Genomic DNA, 19,489 nt, shown 5'->3' with positions numbered 1-19,489 from the left:
TCAGGATGTATGTCTCTCCATACATCAGACAGGCCTGTTCGTTCCAGCAAGGAGGGAAGAATGCAGTCACGTGATCTAATTACTGGAGTCTGGTGAGAAGAGCTCTTTCTGTCGGTCAATGGGTCTAACACTGTATTTAAGTCTCCCCCTAAAATTTTACCAGGTGTATCGTCATTTTGTAATCTATCTATCAGGTCTGCAAAGAATAATTTGTTGTCACCGTTTGGTGCATAAATGTTATAAATGCTCATCATTTCCCCGTTATGTTCTATGAGTAATTGTGAAATCCTACCTTCCTCATCTGTCATGTGCGACTGAAAATTAAATGCAAACGATTTGTGTATTAAGGTCAGGACTCCCGCCTTCCCATCTTTAGCCGGAGAACCATAGACATGTCCCACCCATTGCTGACGCATCCGAAAGAAGTCTTCCTCAGTTAAATGTGTCTCTTGAAGTAAAACTATGTCTGGGTGTAGACGTTTGAGAGAGCGTAAAAATAGCCCCCTTTTGTGAGGGGATCTTAACCCTTTAACATTCCAGGTATTTAAGTTAACCATTTTGCAGTGGTCAGTGGGATACCACCCCGAGACGGGAAAACCGTTCGGAGGAAAAAGTAAAGAAGCAAAAAGGGATGCATCAGCAAAAGGCAGGACACAGCTCTCCCTTTACCCTTCCCATAGCCTATGGAAGTATCCACTAGTATCATACAAGAGGAGAAGCCGAATATGTGCAATACACCAAAACAAGAAAACATTAATATAAACTCAAAGAATACAAAATTATAGAAGTAAGAATACCCATAGGAAGACCATTCAATCGAGTCCCCCTCTGTTGGGTTAAGGGACTTCCTTTTTTCGGACGACATTGTGTCTAGTTGAACCATTTACAATCATTTAGGGAGTCCCTCCCTCCCCCCCCGATTATATCTCTTAGTTATACCGCCCTATGAACCCAACTATATAATCCCGGTTTTAGCTGTAAACAATAGTCATACCAGCAAGTAAATAAGTCCACAATAGAGAAAAGAGAGAGTGGGAAAATCAAACTGTTAATTATAATTATAAACCTGAGGACAGCCTCCAGGCTCGATCATGTCCTGAAGAGACAGTTGGTTTAAGTCCGGTCCATAGCTCAACCAGGAGGTGAAGTAGGCGATCTATCAATCCGGTGAAGATTGCCTGTTACCACCATGATGATGTCTCGGGGAGCGGTGTCTGCGGCGTTGTTCTCTCGGTTCTGGAGAGCAGGCGTCATCTCTCGTTGCCGACCTGGAACGCTGTTGTCCTCTTGGCGAGCGGGATCTTCTCTTGCGTTGGGATCGCTCTCTTGATGGACGATGTGCCGAAGAGGATAGGATCCGCTCCAAAGCGGTGGATGCTGTATCCGGCGTTTTGTACACCGAAATTGTTCCATCTGTATGGAATACTCGTAGAGTAGCGGGATACTGCAATTGAAATCTGTAGTGGGCTTTAAAGAGTGCTGTACAAATGGTGCTAAATGCTCTCCTGCGTTTCGCCACTTCCACCGAGAAATCTTCAAATAACAATAAACGCATGTTTTGGATAATCAGCGGTTGTGATAGACGCCGGTATGCCTGTAGGATTTCAACCTTATCATTAAAGTCCAAAAACTTCAAGATCACTTGACGCGGGCGGTGTGCCAAAGCCGCCGGAGCATCAGATGATGTAGGGGGAGCAGACCCAATCCTATGAGCTCTCTCAACTCGGCACGGATGAGACAATCCCAAAGCTTTCGGTAAGTCTCTCTCGCAGAATCGCTGTAAGTCCTGGGGTGATACCACTTCTTTCACCCCCACAATTCTCAGATTATTTCGCCGAGATCTATTTTCGAGATCTTCTAGTTTTTCGCTCATTCTAGCAATTTCAGTTTCGGTGCAATGTAAGCGCCTGGAGGTTTTCGCCTCTGCATCATCCAAGTGAGACACTCTCTGTTCCATCATATGCAGCCTGTCTGAATGGTCTTTCACCTCTAAGTGTAAATTTTGTAAAGCCGATTTCAGGACGTCCTCCACAATGTGCTGTAAATTAGGAATAATACGTAGCGCCATCTCTGCTGCTAATTGCTGATAATCAATATGGAAGGGATTACCATGTTGAGGCTGGTGTACCTGGCCCTTAAGCACGTGGTTAGGCTGTGTGGGCGCATGGCTGTCTCCCTCATCTGGAGGTGATCTGTCATGTACCTTGCTGGGATCTTGTGGGTCAGGAAGGCTGGTCTCCATATCTGTCGGAGCCTCCGTCTCTTGTACCATCAGTGGTGTCAGTGGCTGATCCCTAGCTGGGAGCGAGACGCGCGGCATGTCAGTGGTAGCAGTGGCAGGGATTGCGGCGGTGCCCGCGGCCATTTTAATCGCAGCTTCTGTCAGGGCGGCCTGAGTAGCGGAGGCTGCCGGCGGCTGCTGGCTGCTTCGTTGTGCAAATTTGTCCATGTCGGGGGACTCGGGGGCACGCCGGAGCCTTGTCACACCCGTGTGTGTGATTAGAGTTGTCTGGGCAGTTGGTACGGGGCTGTTACGAGCAGGGGGGAGCGGGAGCACTCCTGCAGTGAACTCACATCGGCCGCGCCGGAACCGGAAGTTCAGTAGTTTTTATGAATACATTTTCTATCTGTTCCTAGTAAAGCTGCATGCTAATCAACATAGCTGCCACTATGTGTGTCATTTAGCTTTCACAGATTCCTGAATGTCTGATCAGCTTCTTGGTCATTCAGGAGTCAGAGAAAGCTTTGGCTGTTCAAGTATGCTTGGAGTTTTAATTTTGATTTGCAACAGCTGGAGTTGCAGTGTTTATAACGCACTGTGTTAGAGCAGTGTTGCCTTTAGCTGTTGCAAAACTAGGACTCCCAACATGCCCACACATCCTTTGTCTGTAGTTTTGCAAGAGCTGGAGGCACACAGCTGGAGAATACACAGCTCTAAAACAGAGTTTTACAAAGATTGTACCTCCAGCTGTTGCAAAACTACAACTCCCATCATGGGAGTTGTTGTTTACGAAAAGCTGAAGGCTGTAGTGGTGCAATGGAGATCTTCTATACTGATACCAACACACTTTACGGTCGGTATCCAGTATGCTGCAAAATACTACCACAGAGTAGTCTGTCTGCATAAAGACAGATGACCCCTAGTGGCGGCTATATTCATTTTAGATTTTTTAGTAAAATTTAAATTTTTTTTTTTAAATGTAGATTTAAAAAAGACATCTTATCAGTAGTACTACAAAATATAAAACATTTTTCATTACAGTGTCTCTTAAATTTTTGCATGTTGTCACTACTAATAGCTGGATGAAGCTATTAGTAGCCCAATCTGAATGATTCGCTGCCACACGCCTTACCAAGCAACAACAGCAATCAGAGGGGATCTCAGCAATGAGACCTCAACTGATCTTAACTTTTTACATGTCTATGCAACATGTTAAAAGTTAATTTAAATGACTGTAATGTCTTGAGTTATTTATTTTATATAATTCTCACAGCCAAGATGTTCCATGCTCCTTGCTTCAGAAAATTCTTTCTATGAACCAATGTCCATAATTAAACAGCATATTCCAGGTGAGGCCACACCAATGCTTTCTCCTCTGGGCCAGGACAAGGGTTAGACAAGGTAGGGCTACTGAGGAACAACAGCCTACTGGGGCACTTATCTACCTACTGGAGGCAACTACCTATCAGTTAACACCTACCTACCTAGTGGGGCACCTATCTACCTATTGGAGGCAGATAAGAGAATAGCTTTGGTACGTTTCTGCTTGTTAAACTTGGGCTCCTGTCTTTTATTATATTTTTTAAGCAGGACGTTTTTAGAATCCAAATGGCCATAGATATTTTATTCTTGATTTGAAGTTGAGGAAAGAAATGACAACAAAAATGAAGTTGATTACATAGTTACATAGTTACATAGTTAGTACGGTCGAAAAAAGACATATGTCCATCAAGTTCAACCAGGGAATTAAGGGGTAGGGGTGTGGCGCGATATTGGGGAAGGGATGAGATTTTATATTTCTTCATAGGCATTAATGTTATTTTGTTCCAGGAATGTATCTAATCCTGTTTTAAAGCTGTTAATTGTTCCTGCTGTGACCAGTTCCTGAGGTAGACCGTTCCATAAATTCACAGTCCTCACGGTAAAGAAGGCGTGTCGCCCCTTGAGTCTAAACTTTTTCTTCTCCAGACGGAGGGAGTGCCCCCTCGTCCTTTGGGGGGGTTTAACCTGGAACAGTTTTTCTCCATATTTTTTGTATGGGCCATTAATATACTTATAAACGTTTATCATATCCCCCCTTAAACGTCTCTTCTCAAGACTAAACAATTGTAACTCCTTTAATCGCTCCTCATAGCTAAGATGTTCCATGCCCCATATTAGTTTAGTCGCGCGTCTCTGCACCCTTTCCAACTCCGCAGTGTCCCTTTTATGGACAGGTGCCCAAAACTGAACAGCATATTCCAGGTAAGGCCGTACCAATGATTTATAAAGGGGGAGTATTATGTCCCTGTCCCTTGAGTCCATGCCTCTTTTGATACATGACAATATCCTGCCGGCTTTGGAAGCAGCAGCCTGACATTGCATGCTATTCTGTAGTCTGTGATCTACAAGTACACCCAGATCCTTCTCTACCAGTGACTCTGCCAGTTTAATCCCCCCTAAGACATACGACGCATGCAGGTTATTAGTACCCAGATGCATAACTTTACATTTATCCACATTGAACCTCATTTGCCAAGTGGATGCCCAGACACTTAGTCTATCCAAGTCATCCTGTAACTTATGCACATCCTCTATAGACTGTACCGTGCTACAAAGCTTGGTGTCATCTGCAAAGATAGAAACAGAGCTGTTAATACCATCCTCTATATCATTGATAAATAAATTAAACAACAGCGGGCCCAGTACTGAACCTTGGGGTACACCACTAATAACCGGGGACCAATCAGAGTACGAATCATTGACCACCACTCTCTGGGTACGATCCATGAGCCAGTGTTCAATCCAGTTACAAACTAAAATTTCCAAACCCAAAGACCTTAACTTACCTGTCAGACGTCTATGAGGGACAGTATCAAACGCTTTAGCAAAATCCAGAAACACTATATCCACAGCCATTCCTCTGTCAAGGCTTCTACTCACCTCTTCATAAAAGCAAATTAGATTGGTTTGACAACTTCTATCCTTAGTAAACCCATGCTGGCTATCACTTATAATACAATTATCCCCTATGTATTCCTGTATGTAATCCCTTATAAGTCCTTCAAACAATTTACTCACAATGCACGTTAAACTTACCGGTCTATAGTTTCCTGGGGAAGACCTAGAGCCCTTTTTGAAGATTGGCACCACATTCGCCTTGCGCCAGTCCCTTGGCACAATACCAGACACCAGAGAATCTCTAAATATCATGAACAGGGGTACAGATATTACTGAACTTACCTCTCTAAGAACTCTTGGGTGTAGTCCATCCGGTCCTGGGGATTTGCTTACATTTATATCACTTAACTTACCTTGTACCATCTCTACATTAAGCCAGTTCAGTACATTACATGATGTGTTACCAGCACTGACCTGGCCAATGTCAACTCCTTCTTCCATAGTGTATACAGAACTAAAGAACCCATTCAGTAGCTCCGCCTTCTCTTGATCGCCTGTGACAACCTCCCCATTATCATTATTAAGGGGTCCTACATGCTCTGTCCTTGGTTTTTTTGCATTTATATATCTAAAAAAATATTTAGGATTAGTTTTGCTTTCTTTGGCCACCTGTCTCTCATTTTGAATTTTTGCTGTTTTTATTACATTTTTACAGATTTTATTAAGCTCCTTGTACTGTTTAAATGTTATAGCTGACCCATCAGATTTGTATTTTTTGAAGGCTATTTTTTTGTTGTTTATTGCTCTTTTAACCTCATTTGTCAGCCATGTAGGATTTAGTTTTAATCGTTTATATTTGTTCCCCTTTGGTATATATTTAGCTGTATAGTTATTTAGAGTTGATTTAAAGATGTCCCATTTACCTTCTGTATCAGTATTTGACAACACCTCCCCCCAGTCTATGTCCTGTAGTGCAGCCCTCAGCCCAGGGAAATTTGCCTTTTTAAAGTTATATGTTTTTGCCTTCCCCGCCTGTCTTTGTTTTCTACATTTTAAGTCAAAAGTAACTATATTGTGGTCGCTATTACCAAGGTTTTCCCGCACAGTTACATTACCAACCAGCTCTGCGTTGTTGGAAATGATCAGATCCAACAAGGCATCACTTCTTGTTGGGTCCTCCACAAACTGGCCCATAAAATTATCCTGCAATAAATTTAGGAATTGTCGCCCCTTTGTAGTTTTAGCCAACCCCGGACCCCAATCTATATCTGGATAGTTAAAATCTCCCATTATTACCACTGTACCTGCCCGGGCGGCCCTCTCTATTTGTTTATGAAGCCGAACTTCTATCTCTTCAGTGATATTAGGGGGTCTGTAGATTACACCAAATACTATTTTTTCAGTATTTCCCTCCTTTTGTAATTCTACCCACAATGATTCCACATTCTCAGAATCATCACACACTATGGCATCGTTCACACTGACTTTCATACCACTTCTTACATACAGACAGACTCCACCACCTTTTCTGTTCATTCTATCCTTGCGAAACAATGTAAACCCCTGCAGATTGACAGCCCAGTCATGCGAGGAGTCCAGCCATGTCTCAGTGACCCCAACTATATCAATATGTTCCTCCAGTATCAAGGCCTCAAGCTCCCCCATTTTATTTGCTAGGCTTCTGGCATTTGTGAACATACACTTTACATTTCCATCCTTTATGTTATTGGGGTTAATGGTATTCAAGGGTGTAAGTTTTATTTTCCTATGAAGCTTATTCCTATTAACTATTCTAACCCCTCCCTCCGCTCCACCCCCAGGTACATTTATAATTCCCACCTCTCTATCTACACTATCTTCCCCCTCTTTGCTGTAGGTTCCCTCCCCCCCAGTCCCTAGTTTAAACACTCCTCCACCCTTCTAGCCATCTTCTCCCCAAGCAAAGCTGCACCCTCCCCATTGAGGTGCAGCCCGTCCCTACGGTAGAGCCGGTAACCGACAGCGAAGTCAGCCCAGTTCTCCATGAACCCAAACCCTTCCTTCCTACACCAGCTTCTGAGCCACTTGTTTACCTCCCTGATCTCCCGCTGCCTCTCTGGTGCGGCTCGTGGTACTGGTAGTATTTCAGAAAAGACTACCTTGAAGGTCCTTGCCTTAAGCTTGCGGCCTAAGTCCCTGAAATCATTTTTAAGGACACTCCACCTACCTCTTACTTTGTCATTGGTGCCAATATGTACCATGATTGCTGGGTCCTCTCCAGCCCCGCCCAACAACCTGTCAACCCGATCCGCGATGTGCCGAACTCGTGCGCCAGGCAGACAACACACTGTTCGGCGATCCCGGTCTTTGTGACAGATTGCCCTGTCTGTCCCCCTAATAATTGAGTCCCCCACCACTAGTACCTGTCTGGCCTGCCCTGTACTCCTCCCTCCCTCCTTACTGGAGCAGACACCCCCCTGGCGGTCAGAGGCGGTATCCTGCTGCAGTTCTGCTAGCTCTGTAATGGCATCCCCCTCATCTGCCAAGCGGGCAAACTTGTTGGGGTGTGCCAGTTCAGGACTAGCCTCCCTGACACTTTTTCCCCTACCCCTCTTTCTAACTGTAACCCAGCTAACTGCCTGACTGTCCTGCAACTCCGTCCCATTGTCCTCCCCCACCTCTATTCCCGAGAGTGCCTGCTCAGTGAGCAGGAGACTCCTCTCCATGTTGTTAATGCTTCTCATTGTTGCCAGTCGCCCCTTATTTAAAAGAATTAAAAAAAAAAAAGTTTCTTTAGTAAGAAATGTCTACTTTCCAATATGTTCCACAGAAAAAGCTTTTTTTAAAATAACTATTGTATAATAACACAGATGCCTTGATATTATTATAATATGTTATAGTCACATTTAATTTTTAACAAATTTGAAAGCAAATAATTTCTATCTCCAAGCCCATATATTACATATACAGTGGGGCAAAAAAAGTATTTAGTCAGTCACCAAAAAGATGAGAGAGGCCTGTAATTTTCATCAACTATTATCAACTATCAACTATGAGAGACATAATGAGGAAAAAAAATCCATAAAATCACTTTGACTGATTTTTAAAGAATTTATTTGCAAATTATAGTGGAAACAAAAGTACAGTATTTGGTCAATAACAAAAGTTCAGCTCAATACTTTGCTATATACCTTTTGTTACCAATGACAGAGGTCAAATGTTTTCTGTAAGTCTTCACAAGGTTTTCACGCACTGTTGCTGGTATTTTGGGCCATTCCTTCATGCAGACATCCTCTAGAGCAGAGATGTTTTGGGGCTGTTGCTGCGCAAAACAGACTTTTAACTCCCTCCAAAGGTTTTCTATGGGGTTGAGATCTGGAGACGGGCTAGGCCACTCCAGGACCTTGAAAAGCTTACTACGAAGCCACTCCTTCATTGTCCGGGCAGTTTATTTGGGACCATTGTCATGCTGAAAGACCCAGCCACATTCCCTCTTTAATGCCCTTGCTGATGGAAGGAGTTTTTCACTCAAAATCTCATGATACATGGCTCCATTCATTCTTTCCTTTACACGAATCAGTCGTCCTGGGCCCATTGCAGAAAAACAGCCCCAAAGTATGATGTCCCCGCCCATGTTTCACAGTTGGTATGGTGTTCTTTGGATGCAACTCAGCATTCTTTCTCCTCCAAACCTGACGAGTTGAGTTATTACCAAAAAGTTGTACTTTGGTTTCTTCTAACCATATGACATTCTCCCATCCAGATATCGGGATATCTGGATCATCCAAATGCTCTCTAGCAAACTTCAGATGGGCCCAGACATGTATTGGCTTAAGCAGGGGGACATGCCTGGTACTGCATGATTTGAGTACCTGGCAGCGTAGTGTGTTACTGATGGTAGCCTTTGTTACTTTGGTCCCAGCTCTCTGCAGGTCATTCACTAGGTCCCCCTGTGTGGTTCTGGGATTTTTGACACCATCATTTTGACACCACCGGGTGAGATCTTGTGTGGATCCCCAGATCGAGGGAGATTATCAGTGGTCTCGTATGTCTTCCATTTTCTAATAATTGCTCCCACAGTTGATTTCTTCACACCAAGCTGCTTGCCTATTGCAGATTCAGTCTTCCCAGCCTGGTACAGGTCTAAAAAAAAATTCTGGTGTCCTTCGACAGCTCTTTGGTCTTAACCATAGTGGAGTTTGGAGTGTGACTGTTTGAGGTTGTCTTTTATACTGATAACAAGTTCAAACAGGTGCCATTAATACAGGTAACAAGTAAAGGACAGAGCCAGAAATTTTGATTGTCTGTAGGAGGAGGAGGACACAACAGGGATGAGGTAAAGACAGAGAGTGAGCAGCCAGCGGACAAGGCCTGGCTGCTAGACAGACGAGAGGGATTTGGAGAAGTGTAATGCATGCGCTCCGGCCGGGCACGCCAGCCGTGAGCACTCTTTGCTCATATCCCCGTTGCTGGCGGGGCTGGGATTCGCATCGCTGGACTCGCCCGCAATAAATCAAGTGTCTACACCAGCACCCTGTCCTTAAATATCAGCTCCCTTGGTTCCCTGCTGGATATTTGGTTACCTTGTTCCATAGTGAAAGTCCTGTGTCCCTGTTACCGTGTACCTGTTCCTTGCTACCTTACCTCCCCTGCACCTGTGTTACCCGCCCTGACCTTCTGCCATCTTTCCATGTCCTGCCAGTCTCCTTCTGTGCCACGCCGCCTTCCAGCTATCTGTGTGAACCAGTTGTGCCAGGGGTAGCGACCTGGGTGCCGTCTTACGCAGCAAGGCCATTGGTGGACTCTGCGGCAAGCCTGGGCAAGAAAAGCCACACAGAAGTTTCTGCCCTTTCTGCAGCAGAAAGTTTCACACTAGCTCTCTGGTCACAATCTGTGCTTGGGAAACGTGGTTGTCAACAACGACACAAACGTTGTGGCTGCCCTGCATCTAGTTGGCTTGACATGCTCTCTGTGTGGCACATGTGCTAAATCTTGTTGTCAAATGTTTTTTTTTCAAAACATATTTTTATGAAGGACATTTTGAATAGCAAACACATGCGAGATATATATATCTCGTACAATGCAAGTCAAACAATGCGTTAAGTGATAAATTAAACAGGGTGGTATGCAGGCCTCAAACGTATAACAACTCAAGTAAAAAAATAAGGCACTTATTAAAGAGGTATAAGGAGACTAGAGATTTTGCACTCACACAGTATTGAAGGGGGGATAAATGTGGGAAGGGGTAAAGGGGAATGTTGGAATTGAAAGGGAGTGGAGGGGGGTTGGGAGTGGGGAAGAGAATACTGCTGTTACGCCTAGCGCTCCGGGTCCCCGCTCCTCCCCGGAGCGCTCACGGCGTCTCTCTCCCCGCAGCGCCCCGGTCAGTCCCGCTGACCGGGAGCGCTGCACTGTCATGGCCGTCGGGGATGCGATTCGCACAGCGGGACGCGCCCGCTCGCGAATCGCATCCCAGGTCACTTACCCGTCCCGGTCCCCTGCTGTCATGTGCTGGCGCGCACGGCTCCGCTCTCTAGGGCGCGCGCGCGCCAGCTCTCTGAGACTTAAAGGGCCAGTGCACCAATGATTGGTGCCTGGCCCAATTAGCTTAATTGGCTTCCACCTGCTCCCAGACTATATCTGATCACTGCCCCTGCACTCCCCTGCCGGATCTTGTTGCCTTAGTGCCTAGAGAAAGCGTTTACTGTGTTTGTCCATATTGTGTATTTGACCTCTTGCTATTGCCATATTGACTACGATTCTTGCTGCCTGCCCCGACCTTCTGCTACGTCCGACCTTGCTCTTGTCTACTCCCTTGTACCGCGCCTATCTTCAGCAGTCAGAGAGGTTGAGCCGTTGCTAGTGGATACGACCTGGTTGCTACCGCCGCTGCAAGACCATCCCGCTTTGCGGCGGGCTCTGGTGAAAACCAGTAGCAGCTTAGAACCGGTCCACTAGCACGGTCCACGCCTATCCCTCTCTGGCACAGAGGATCCACCTCCAGCCTGCTGAATCGTGACAGTAGATCCGGCCATGGATCCCGCTGAGGTTCCCCTGCCAGCGATCTCTGACCTCACCACGGTGGTCGCCCAGCAATCCCGACAGATCGCCCATCTAACTCACCAGCTGTCGGAAGTGTCCACCATGGTGCAGCAACTTCAGTCGCAACTTCTGCCTCTGCTACAGCAGCAACCATCTCCTCCGCCAGCTCCTGCACCTCCTCCGCAGCAAGTGGCCGCTCCTAGCCTCCGCTTGTCCCTGCCGGACAAATTTGATGGGGACTCTAGACTCTGCCGTGGATTTTTGTCTCAATGTTCCCTGCATATGGAGATGTTGTCGGACTTGTTTCCTACAGAACGGTCTAAGGTGGCGTTCGTAGTGAGCCTTCTTTCTGGAAAGGCCTTGTCTTGGGCCACACCGCTCTGGGACCGCAATGATCCTGCCACAGCCACAGTCCAGTCCTTCTTCGCTGAGGTCCGTAGTGTCTTCGAGGAGCCTGCCCGAGCTTCTTCTGCCGAGACTGCCCTGCTGAACCTGGCCCAGGGTAATTCTTCAGTGGGCGAGTACGCCATCCAATTTCGTACTCTTGCTTCCGAATTATCATGGAATAACGAGGCTCTCTGCGCGACCTTTAAAAAAGGCCTATCCAGTCGCATCAAGGATGTGCTGGCCGCACGAGAGATTCCTGCCAACCTGCAAGAACTTATCCATTTGGCCACCCGCATTGACATGCGTTTTTCTGAGAGACATCAAGAGCTCCGCCAGGAAAAAGACTTAGATCTCTGGGCACCTCTCCCACAGTCTCCGTTGCAATCTACGCCTGGGCCTCCCGCCGAGGAGGCCATGCAAGTGGATCGGTCTCGCCTGACCCAGGAAGAGAGGAATCGTCGTAGGGAAGAAAATCTTTGTCTGTACTGTGCCAGTACCGAACATTTCTTGGTGGATTGCCCTATTCGTCCTCCACGTCTGGGAAACGCACGCTCGCACCCAGCTCTCGTGGGTGTGGCGTCTCTTGATTCAAAGTCGGCTTCTCCACGTCTCACGGTGCCCGTGCGGATTTCTCCTTCAGCCAACTCCTCCCTCTCAGCCGTGGCCTGCTTGGACTCTGGTTCCTCTGGGAATTTTATTCTGGATTCCTTGGTGAATAAATTCCGCATCCCAGTGACCCGTCTCGTCAAGCCGCTCTACATTTCCGCGGTCAACGGAGTCAGGTTGGATTGCACCGTGCGTTACCGCACAGATCCCCTCCTAATGTGCATCGGACCTCATCACGAAAAAATTTAGTTTTTTGTCCTCCCCAATTGCACTTCCGAAATTCTCCTTGGACTACCGTGGCTTCAACGTCATTCTCCCACCCTTGATTGGACCACCGGGGAGATCAAGAACTGGGACTCTGCTGCCATAGGAAGTGCCTCTCCCCCCCTCCCAGTCCTGTCAGGCAAGCCTCAGTGCCTCCTCATGGCCCCCGTCCTGGTGTCACACTGCCCCGTGCCAGGCTTCGCCCTCTGCCCTCCCTCCCCATTCCCACTCCTGCTGTACTGCCTGCCGTTGAGGAAACCCTCCATTCTTTCCCGGTGTCCTCATCCCAGGGGAGGCAGTTACCGGACAAAGAAAAGGGGAGACCTTAGGGGGGGGTACTGTTACGCCTAGCGCTCCGGGTCCCCGCTCCTCCCCGGAGCGCTCACGGCGTCTCTCTCCCCGCAGCGCCCCGGTCAGTCCCGCTGACCGGGAGCGCTGCACTTTCATGGCCGTCGGGGATGCGATTCGCACAGCGGGACGCGCCCGCTCGCGAATCGCATCCCAGGTCACTTACCCGTCCCGGTCCCCTGCTGTCATGTGCTGGCGCGCGCGGCTCCGCTCTCTAGGGCGCGCGCGCGCCAGCTCTCTGAGACTTAAAGGGCCAGTGAACCAATGATTGGTGCCTGGCCCAATTAGCTTAATTGGCTTCCACCTGCTCCCAGACTATATCTGATCACTGCCCCTGCACTCCCCTGCCGGATCTTGTTGCCTTAGTGCCTAGAGAAAGCGTTTACTGTGTTTGTCCATATTGTGTATTTGACCTCTTGCTATTGCCATATTGACTACGATTCTTGCTGCCTGCCCCGACCTTCTGCTACGTCCGACCTTGCTCTTGTCTACTCCCTTGCACCACGCCTATCTTCAGCAGTCAGAGAGGTTGAGCCGTTGCTAGTGGATACGACCTGGTTGCTACCGCCGCTGCAAGACCATCCCGCTTTGCGGCGGGCTCTGGTGAAAACCAGTAGCAGCTTAGAACCGGTCCACTAGCACGGTCCACGCCTATCCCTCTCTGGCACAGAGGATCCACCTCCAGCCTGCCGAATCGTGACAACTGCGGTACATCAAAAGCAAGGAGTGCACGTGGGATGGACCCAACTATTTACATATTAGTCAAATAAAACAAGAAAAGATAAGGCGTATCACAGCCCAATGCAGAAATAACTTAACTCTAACACATTAGATAAGTGCAACGGTGAATGGTTAATTGATAAGATGGTAAAGGCTAGCGACAGAGCTCAAGCACAAAATCGAGTCTGAGGGGTAAGCAAGTATGTGCTATTTACCTCTACCAAAGGGGGATGTAGCCATGTGGGACCTGGGGAGGGTGCTAACAAGCTAGGAAAAAAGTTAGCTGAATGAAATGAGTTTCAAGGGGCCCAGATTTTTTGAAAAGTGGCATGTCTTCTCAGCTCCAAACTTGCCAACTCCTACATATGTGATCCATTTTGTTTATTCATGAAGTAAGCGTGTGTGTGGAGCGGGGGGGGGGGGGGGTTGGGGGGTGGATCGCCAGTTAACTGGTATCAAGAGTTTGGCAACTGTCCACATAGAAGTGGCTAGGTCTTCTTTCTTAGGGAAGAATAAGGGGTTTGGAACCCAGAGCAGCATGAGTGGTGTGGGAAGAGAAATTTTTGTTTTGGTCATATATTCAACGGTTGATAAGACCTCCTCCCAAAAAGGTTTGATTTTAGAGCAGAATGCTGGCTTTGATGTTACCCCACTAGCAGAGGTTGTTGCTCATTAAATTAAGGCAAAAGAGCCATTCAGGTGTGCAGTACCACCAAGTTAGAACCTTTAAGGAATTTTCCTGAATCCAGACACATCTGGGAAAGCCGTGTGAGTGGCCCAGTATAGCTATTATACTTATAAACATGCCCTTCTTGACCTACAGCACAAAAATGGTCTTCCTCATTTGCGATGTTCCAACACTGTGGAATTTAACTTTGCACATGTTGCACATGCTCCTAATGCAAAAAGGACAATGGTGGAATAAATATTGTTATGCCATTGATATTTCTTCTGGAGCAAACGCTCATTGTTATGATTGAGCAAGAAGGGATGGAGGAAGGTTCACATCTGGATGGCAGCAGTATGGATGGTCTTCTTGAATGATGAAGTGAAACATAAGGAGGAGACTTTGGAGATGGAATTTGTTGAAGGGATGAAGGACAAGGAACCTACACAAAGTGACAGTGATGATGATGATGGTGAGGACCATGATGACCAAGCTTGGCAGTATGTGACTGAAGTGGAAAAAGTCGTGCCCTAGAAAAAGCTGGCAAGGATGCAAAGTTGTATGTTTTATTGTTTGCACACTGACAGGCATACTACACGCTTAAAGGAAAAAGTACTGAATAGCCACACTAGACCCCTTGGTGACCCTTGGTCACATCCCCTCCCATTGACTTGCATTGAGGGGGTGTGGCCACGATGACACAAATGGGGCGTGGCCGTGATGTCACAATCCTCCCGGGCTGCACCGATGCTCTAAGCGAATGCCGGGTGCAGCAGGGAGATCGGGGGATCCCCAGCAGCGATCAGACATCTTATTCCCTAACCTTTGGATAGGGGATAAGATGTCTAGGGGTGGAGTACCCTTTTACGATTTTATCAGTCCTTTTGTAGCCACCCCTATGCTGTCTCCTGACTGGCCTAAGAGCTGTATGCAAGTAATGATTGGCTAACCTACAATCATGGGACCTTGCTGCTAGCTGCCAAGTGTTCTGGGCTACCCTGCCATCATCTAGTGTTCCTACTTCCTCATCCTATGCTGAAATGGTTTGTCATCCTTTCTCCTAAAAATGTTGCCATTTCCAGCCTTCTGTATAGCAAACCTGGCAAAAATGTAATGTTCTCCAAACAGGATTTTACAGGTTCTGTTCACTTGTCTCTAATTACCATATGAAACACAAATCCCCATCTAAACCGATTGCTTTGACAAAGAAGTTTAAGGTCCTATGTGTCTAGTATTTTGGCGTGCGCTGAGCTTACCCAGAGCCCTTTTTCCTGCTAACTTTTATAAGCACCCTAGACAGCATTTTCACAACTGGTCGATCATCCCTGCACTGGACTAAAGTCAAGTCACAAGTTAAAACAATAAACAATACTATACAAAGGTAAGGAAAATCAGGTCAGAATTCAAAGACTTACAGGCAAAACTAGAAAAAAGACAAACAGGGAATGCACAAACAAACATATAGGGTAGGGTTACATGTAACAGATCCTCAGCGTGTTTTATGCTGCGGATCCGCTGATGACCCAACCCTATAGTGTGACTCCAGCTGTTTCCCCCCTGTGTCCTGCTCGCAGCAGCAATCTCCCGCTTCAAGCAGCCACAAAGGGACCTGCGAGTCGCCGCGAGCACGCACAGTGTTCTCACAGACATTGCGAACCGGCCACAATGTCTGACTACACTGTGCATGCGTGTGGTATCCAATAGCCAAGGATCAAATATATGTAGTATAACAAACAGGAACAAGGCAAGACCAAGTGCTGAGAGACAAACAAACATGATGGCTAGAATTGATATGCACCCGTGATGGGTGTAGACACAGGGAGCAAATGTGATTGGCTCGAACAGCAAGCCCCCTGATAGGATTGGGTACCGCTACAGCTACGCATGATGCAAAACCAGGTCTACTTACAATTAAACAGTGAGAACATCACACATATGGAAAATTATGGTAATGGTTTGTGTTTTGTTATTCATTTTAAAAGAGCCTAACATTTTGAACTTTACAAAAAAATGTCCAGTCATTTGCCATTTACCTAAAGCATAATTGTGTTGTGCAGCATATATAATAAAGACCAAAAGCAAGTCTACATTCAAATGTCCATGTCAAAGTCTGAATTTAAATATTATAAACCATTCATTAACACATGCAAATAAGTATTGTTTGTCAAGAGTCAAACACATAGTAACAGTAATGTATGTCAAGTCAGTCAAACCTTTTATTTTTTCTTGCTTGCTTCATTATATCTACTGTATTATTTTTAAACAATTTAAATAACTTGCAGGCAACATACGTTTAGGGATGCAAGAAAAGATGGCCGAATAAGTTTGTTACAAACCAATGTACCTCAGAATTTCCCTCAAAATTTGGATTTTGCACGATACAATGCATAGGAGTGACCTTTCTAGTACACTGAGGAATTAGGCATACATTAAATACAAGAGCAGGTCGCAGGAAATGAATACAGAGCCCCTGATGCACACATCCCAGCAAGTTAACTGAGCAGTGAGGCAAACAATGTATGTCTCACTACTCAATGTATTGGAGCAGGGATTCCTGTCTTTTTAAAGGAGTCCCTACTTTTGTATAAATCTGAATTGGCCATTAAATTCTAAACAAAATTCAGGTGGTTCACTCATCCCTGTATGGCACATTTTCTACTTGATATATAATCTTTTAACTCATGTTTGTTCAAGTAGGCTTTTGTTTTGTTCATATAACAAGAATGAAAACCGGCACTCACCATTTGTGGAAACTTTCTTTAAACTGTATTTTCTTCAGAGCATAGCATACATGCAGTGGGGAACTAAATTCAGACAGACAGGAAGTAACAAATAGCAACAGCTGTTTCAAGCACCTGACACATTTTCTTAAGCTGACTTTGCTTTCTCAAGCTTTCTCTGTCAGCTTCAGAAAGTGTGTGTGTATGCATAAAACAGCTGTTGCCGATTGTCACACCCTGGGCAGTGTATAAAAGTTTTTACTAAAAAATATGATATTATGGTTTTACTTACATGAGTCTAAGTTATGTTGTAAACATGTATTATTGTAAATGCTATTCCAAACTTTTAAGCATTTTCTTTTTGTTGAGTTGAGGCAGATACAGTTTCCCATAACAGTCTTTTTTAATTCATTCCAAGCTGTCAAGCAACTTTGGACTGCATCATTTAGAACGCACTCATGTGGGTGCATGCACTGCATTTTAAAGTTTTCATATAAAGAAAGGCAATTGTAGTCCTTTTTGCATAGTATTTTCGCTGAAATGCAATCATTTGCTTTTCCTGATGAAGGACCCACAGATATTTTAGGCATAAATTCTTTCTGAATATTGGGGTGCTCTTGCTTGAGGGGTCCTGCAGGAATGGTAGGTACTGCATGCAAAAGAGAGGAGTAGTATTAAATAATAGTATTATACTTTAAACATTTGTAAAATAGCTTAGTACCATTTAGGTACTTAAAACAGATGAGAACTCCTTTAGATAGGCATAAGATAAAACTTTTTATAGGATGTACATCTTGGCAAAACAATAGTTTTTCTAATATACATATTTAAAAAAAGGTTTATTAAAGAAAACTTTCTTTGAAAATCCCACCACTAGGGGTCCCCATACCTCTGGGGACACTAAGGAGACCAGCTTGTCCAAGGGTCAGAGGCAGCTCTAGACTTTGTGAGGCCTTAGGCGAAACTATATCCCATAGTAATCAGATCGGCTGTCAAATGTTTGCACTGTCACCAGGGCAGCAATCTCAAAAGGAAGCGTAGCATATATAACATCAGAGTTTAACTAGTGTCCCATGGGCCCTATGCCAAATTCTGTCCAGTACATCAAGACTACGATCACCAATATTACCAGTATCCCCAATATCCCCCTTTGTATTCTGGTAATATTGGTCCAAGTATACAGGATTTGGTCAGTAACAATATGATGGTAATATGTATGGTGATAATATTATCACCATGCATTATATCATCATACTGTTACTGACCAAATTTTGTATATTGAGACCTATATTTCCATTTAAGGAGATGTCCGGCGCAGACTTTTTCTATTCCGTCCTGCCCGGGCTGCAAAAAAGACGAAACAAACTTTCACTTACCTCCATATGATGCCCCGGAGCTCCGCAACAGCTGATTGGTCAGCCGGGCTGTTTACTTCCTACTTCCTTTAGCCCGGTACATCACACGGTGCTTCAGCCTATTACCGGCCGAGGCGGGACATCGCTGCGGCCGGTGATAGGCTGAAGCGCCGTGTGACGTACCAGGCTAAAGGATGTAGGAAGCAGACAGCCTGACTGACCGATCAGCTGTTGTGGAGCTCCGGGGCAACATATGGAGGTAAGTGAAAGTTTGTTTTGTCTTTTTTTGCAGCCCGGGCAGGAGAGAATAGAAAAAGTCTGCGCCGGACATCTCCTTTAAAACGAGTATGCAAGGAGGAATATTATCACCATACATATTACCAGCATACTGTTACTTACCAAATCCTGTATACTGAGACCAATATTACCAATAATACCAGTATACAAGGTGGAATGTAATCAACATACTTATTACCATCAAAAGGTTGTATTCAGTAAGATTGCAGTAAATGCAGTCAGTGTATAACAGCAGTATCCTGAGTTTCACACCATTCTACAACAGTTACACACCTATCTAATAATGGTGATAGGAACATTTTCATAGCTCCAAATCTGTGTTTGCTGAAGGCTCTCTTACCCTCCTTGTTATGTCAGTGGCAGCTCTGGCTACACTCTCGCTACTGCAGCGCTCCGGTCAGATCCACTGACCCGGTGCGCTGCGATACCGCCTCCAGCCGGGATGCGATTCGCGATGCGGGTGGCGCCCGCTCGCGATGCGCACCCCGGCTCCCGTATCTGACTCGCTCTCCGTCGGTCCTGTCCCGGCGCGCGCGGCCCCGCTCCCTAGGGCGCGCGCGCGCCGGGTCTCTGCGATTTAAAGGGCCACTGCGCCGCTGATTGGCGCAAGTGGTTCTAATTAGTGTGTTCACCTGTGCACTCCCTATGTATACCTCACTACCCCTGCACTCCCTCGCCGGATCTTGTTGCCATTGTGCCAGTGAAAGCGTTTCCTTGTGTGTTCCTAGCCTGTGTTCCAGACCTCCTGCCATTGCCCCTGACTACGATCCTTGCTGCCTGCCCCGACCTTCTGCTACGTCCGACCTTGCTTCTGTCTACTCCCTTGTACCGCGCCTATCTTCAGCAGTCAGAGAGGTTGAGCCGTTGCTAGTGGATACGACCTGGTCACTACCGCCGCAGCAAGACCATCCCGCTTTGCGGCGGGCTCTGGTGAAAACCAGTAGTGACTTAGAACCGGTCCACTAGCACGGTCCACGCCAATCCCTCTCTGGCACAGAGGATC

The 19,489-nt window shown here is 46.1% G+C and overlaps 1 protein-coding gene across 1 annotated transcript in view; it reads right to left on the bottom strand.

Moving 5' to 3' along the window:
* The window catches only part of GFRAL (GDNF family receptor alpha like), a 133,452-nt gene that overhangs the window by 41,696 nt on the left and 72,267 nt on the right, over window positions 1-19,489 (bottom strand). The window contains exon 4 of the mRNA XM_056565748.1: window positions 17,127-17,483. Coding sequence (XP_056421723.1) covers window positions 17,127-17,483 — 357 coding nt within the window. The remainder of the gene's footprint in view (window positions 1-17,126; window positions 17,484-19,489) is intronic.

The sequence above is a fragment of the Hyla sarda genome, chromosome 3 (assembly GCF_029499605.1).
Source record: "Hyla sarda isolate aHylSar1 chromosome 3, aHylSar1.hap1, whole genome shotgun sequence".
In the NCBI taxonomy this organism is placed as follows: domain Eukaryota; kingdom Metazoa; phylum Chordata; class Amphibia; order Anura; family Hylidae; genus Hyla; species Hyla sarda.
Note: the sequence above shows the minus strand (reverse complement) of the source record. Positions and strands in the feature narration are given on the sequence as shown.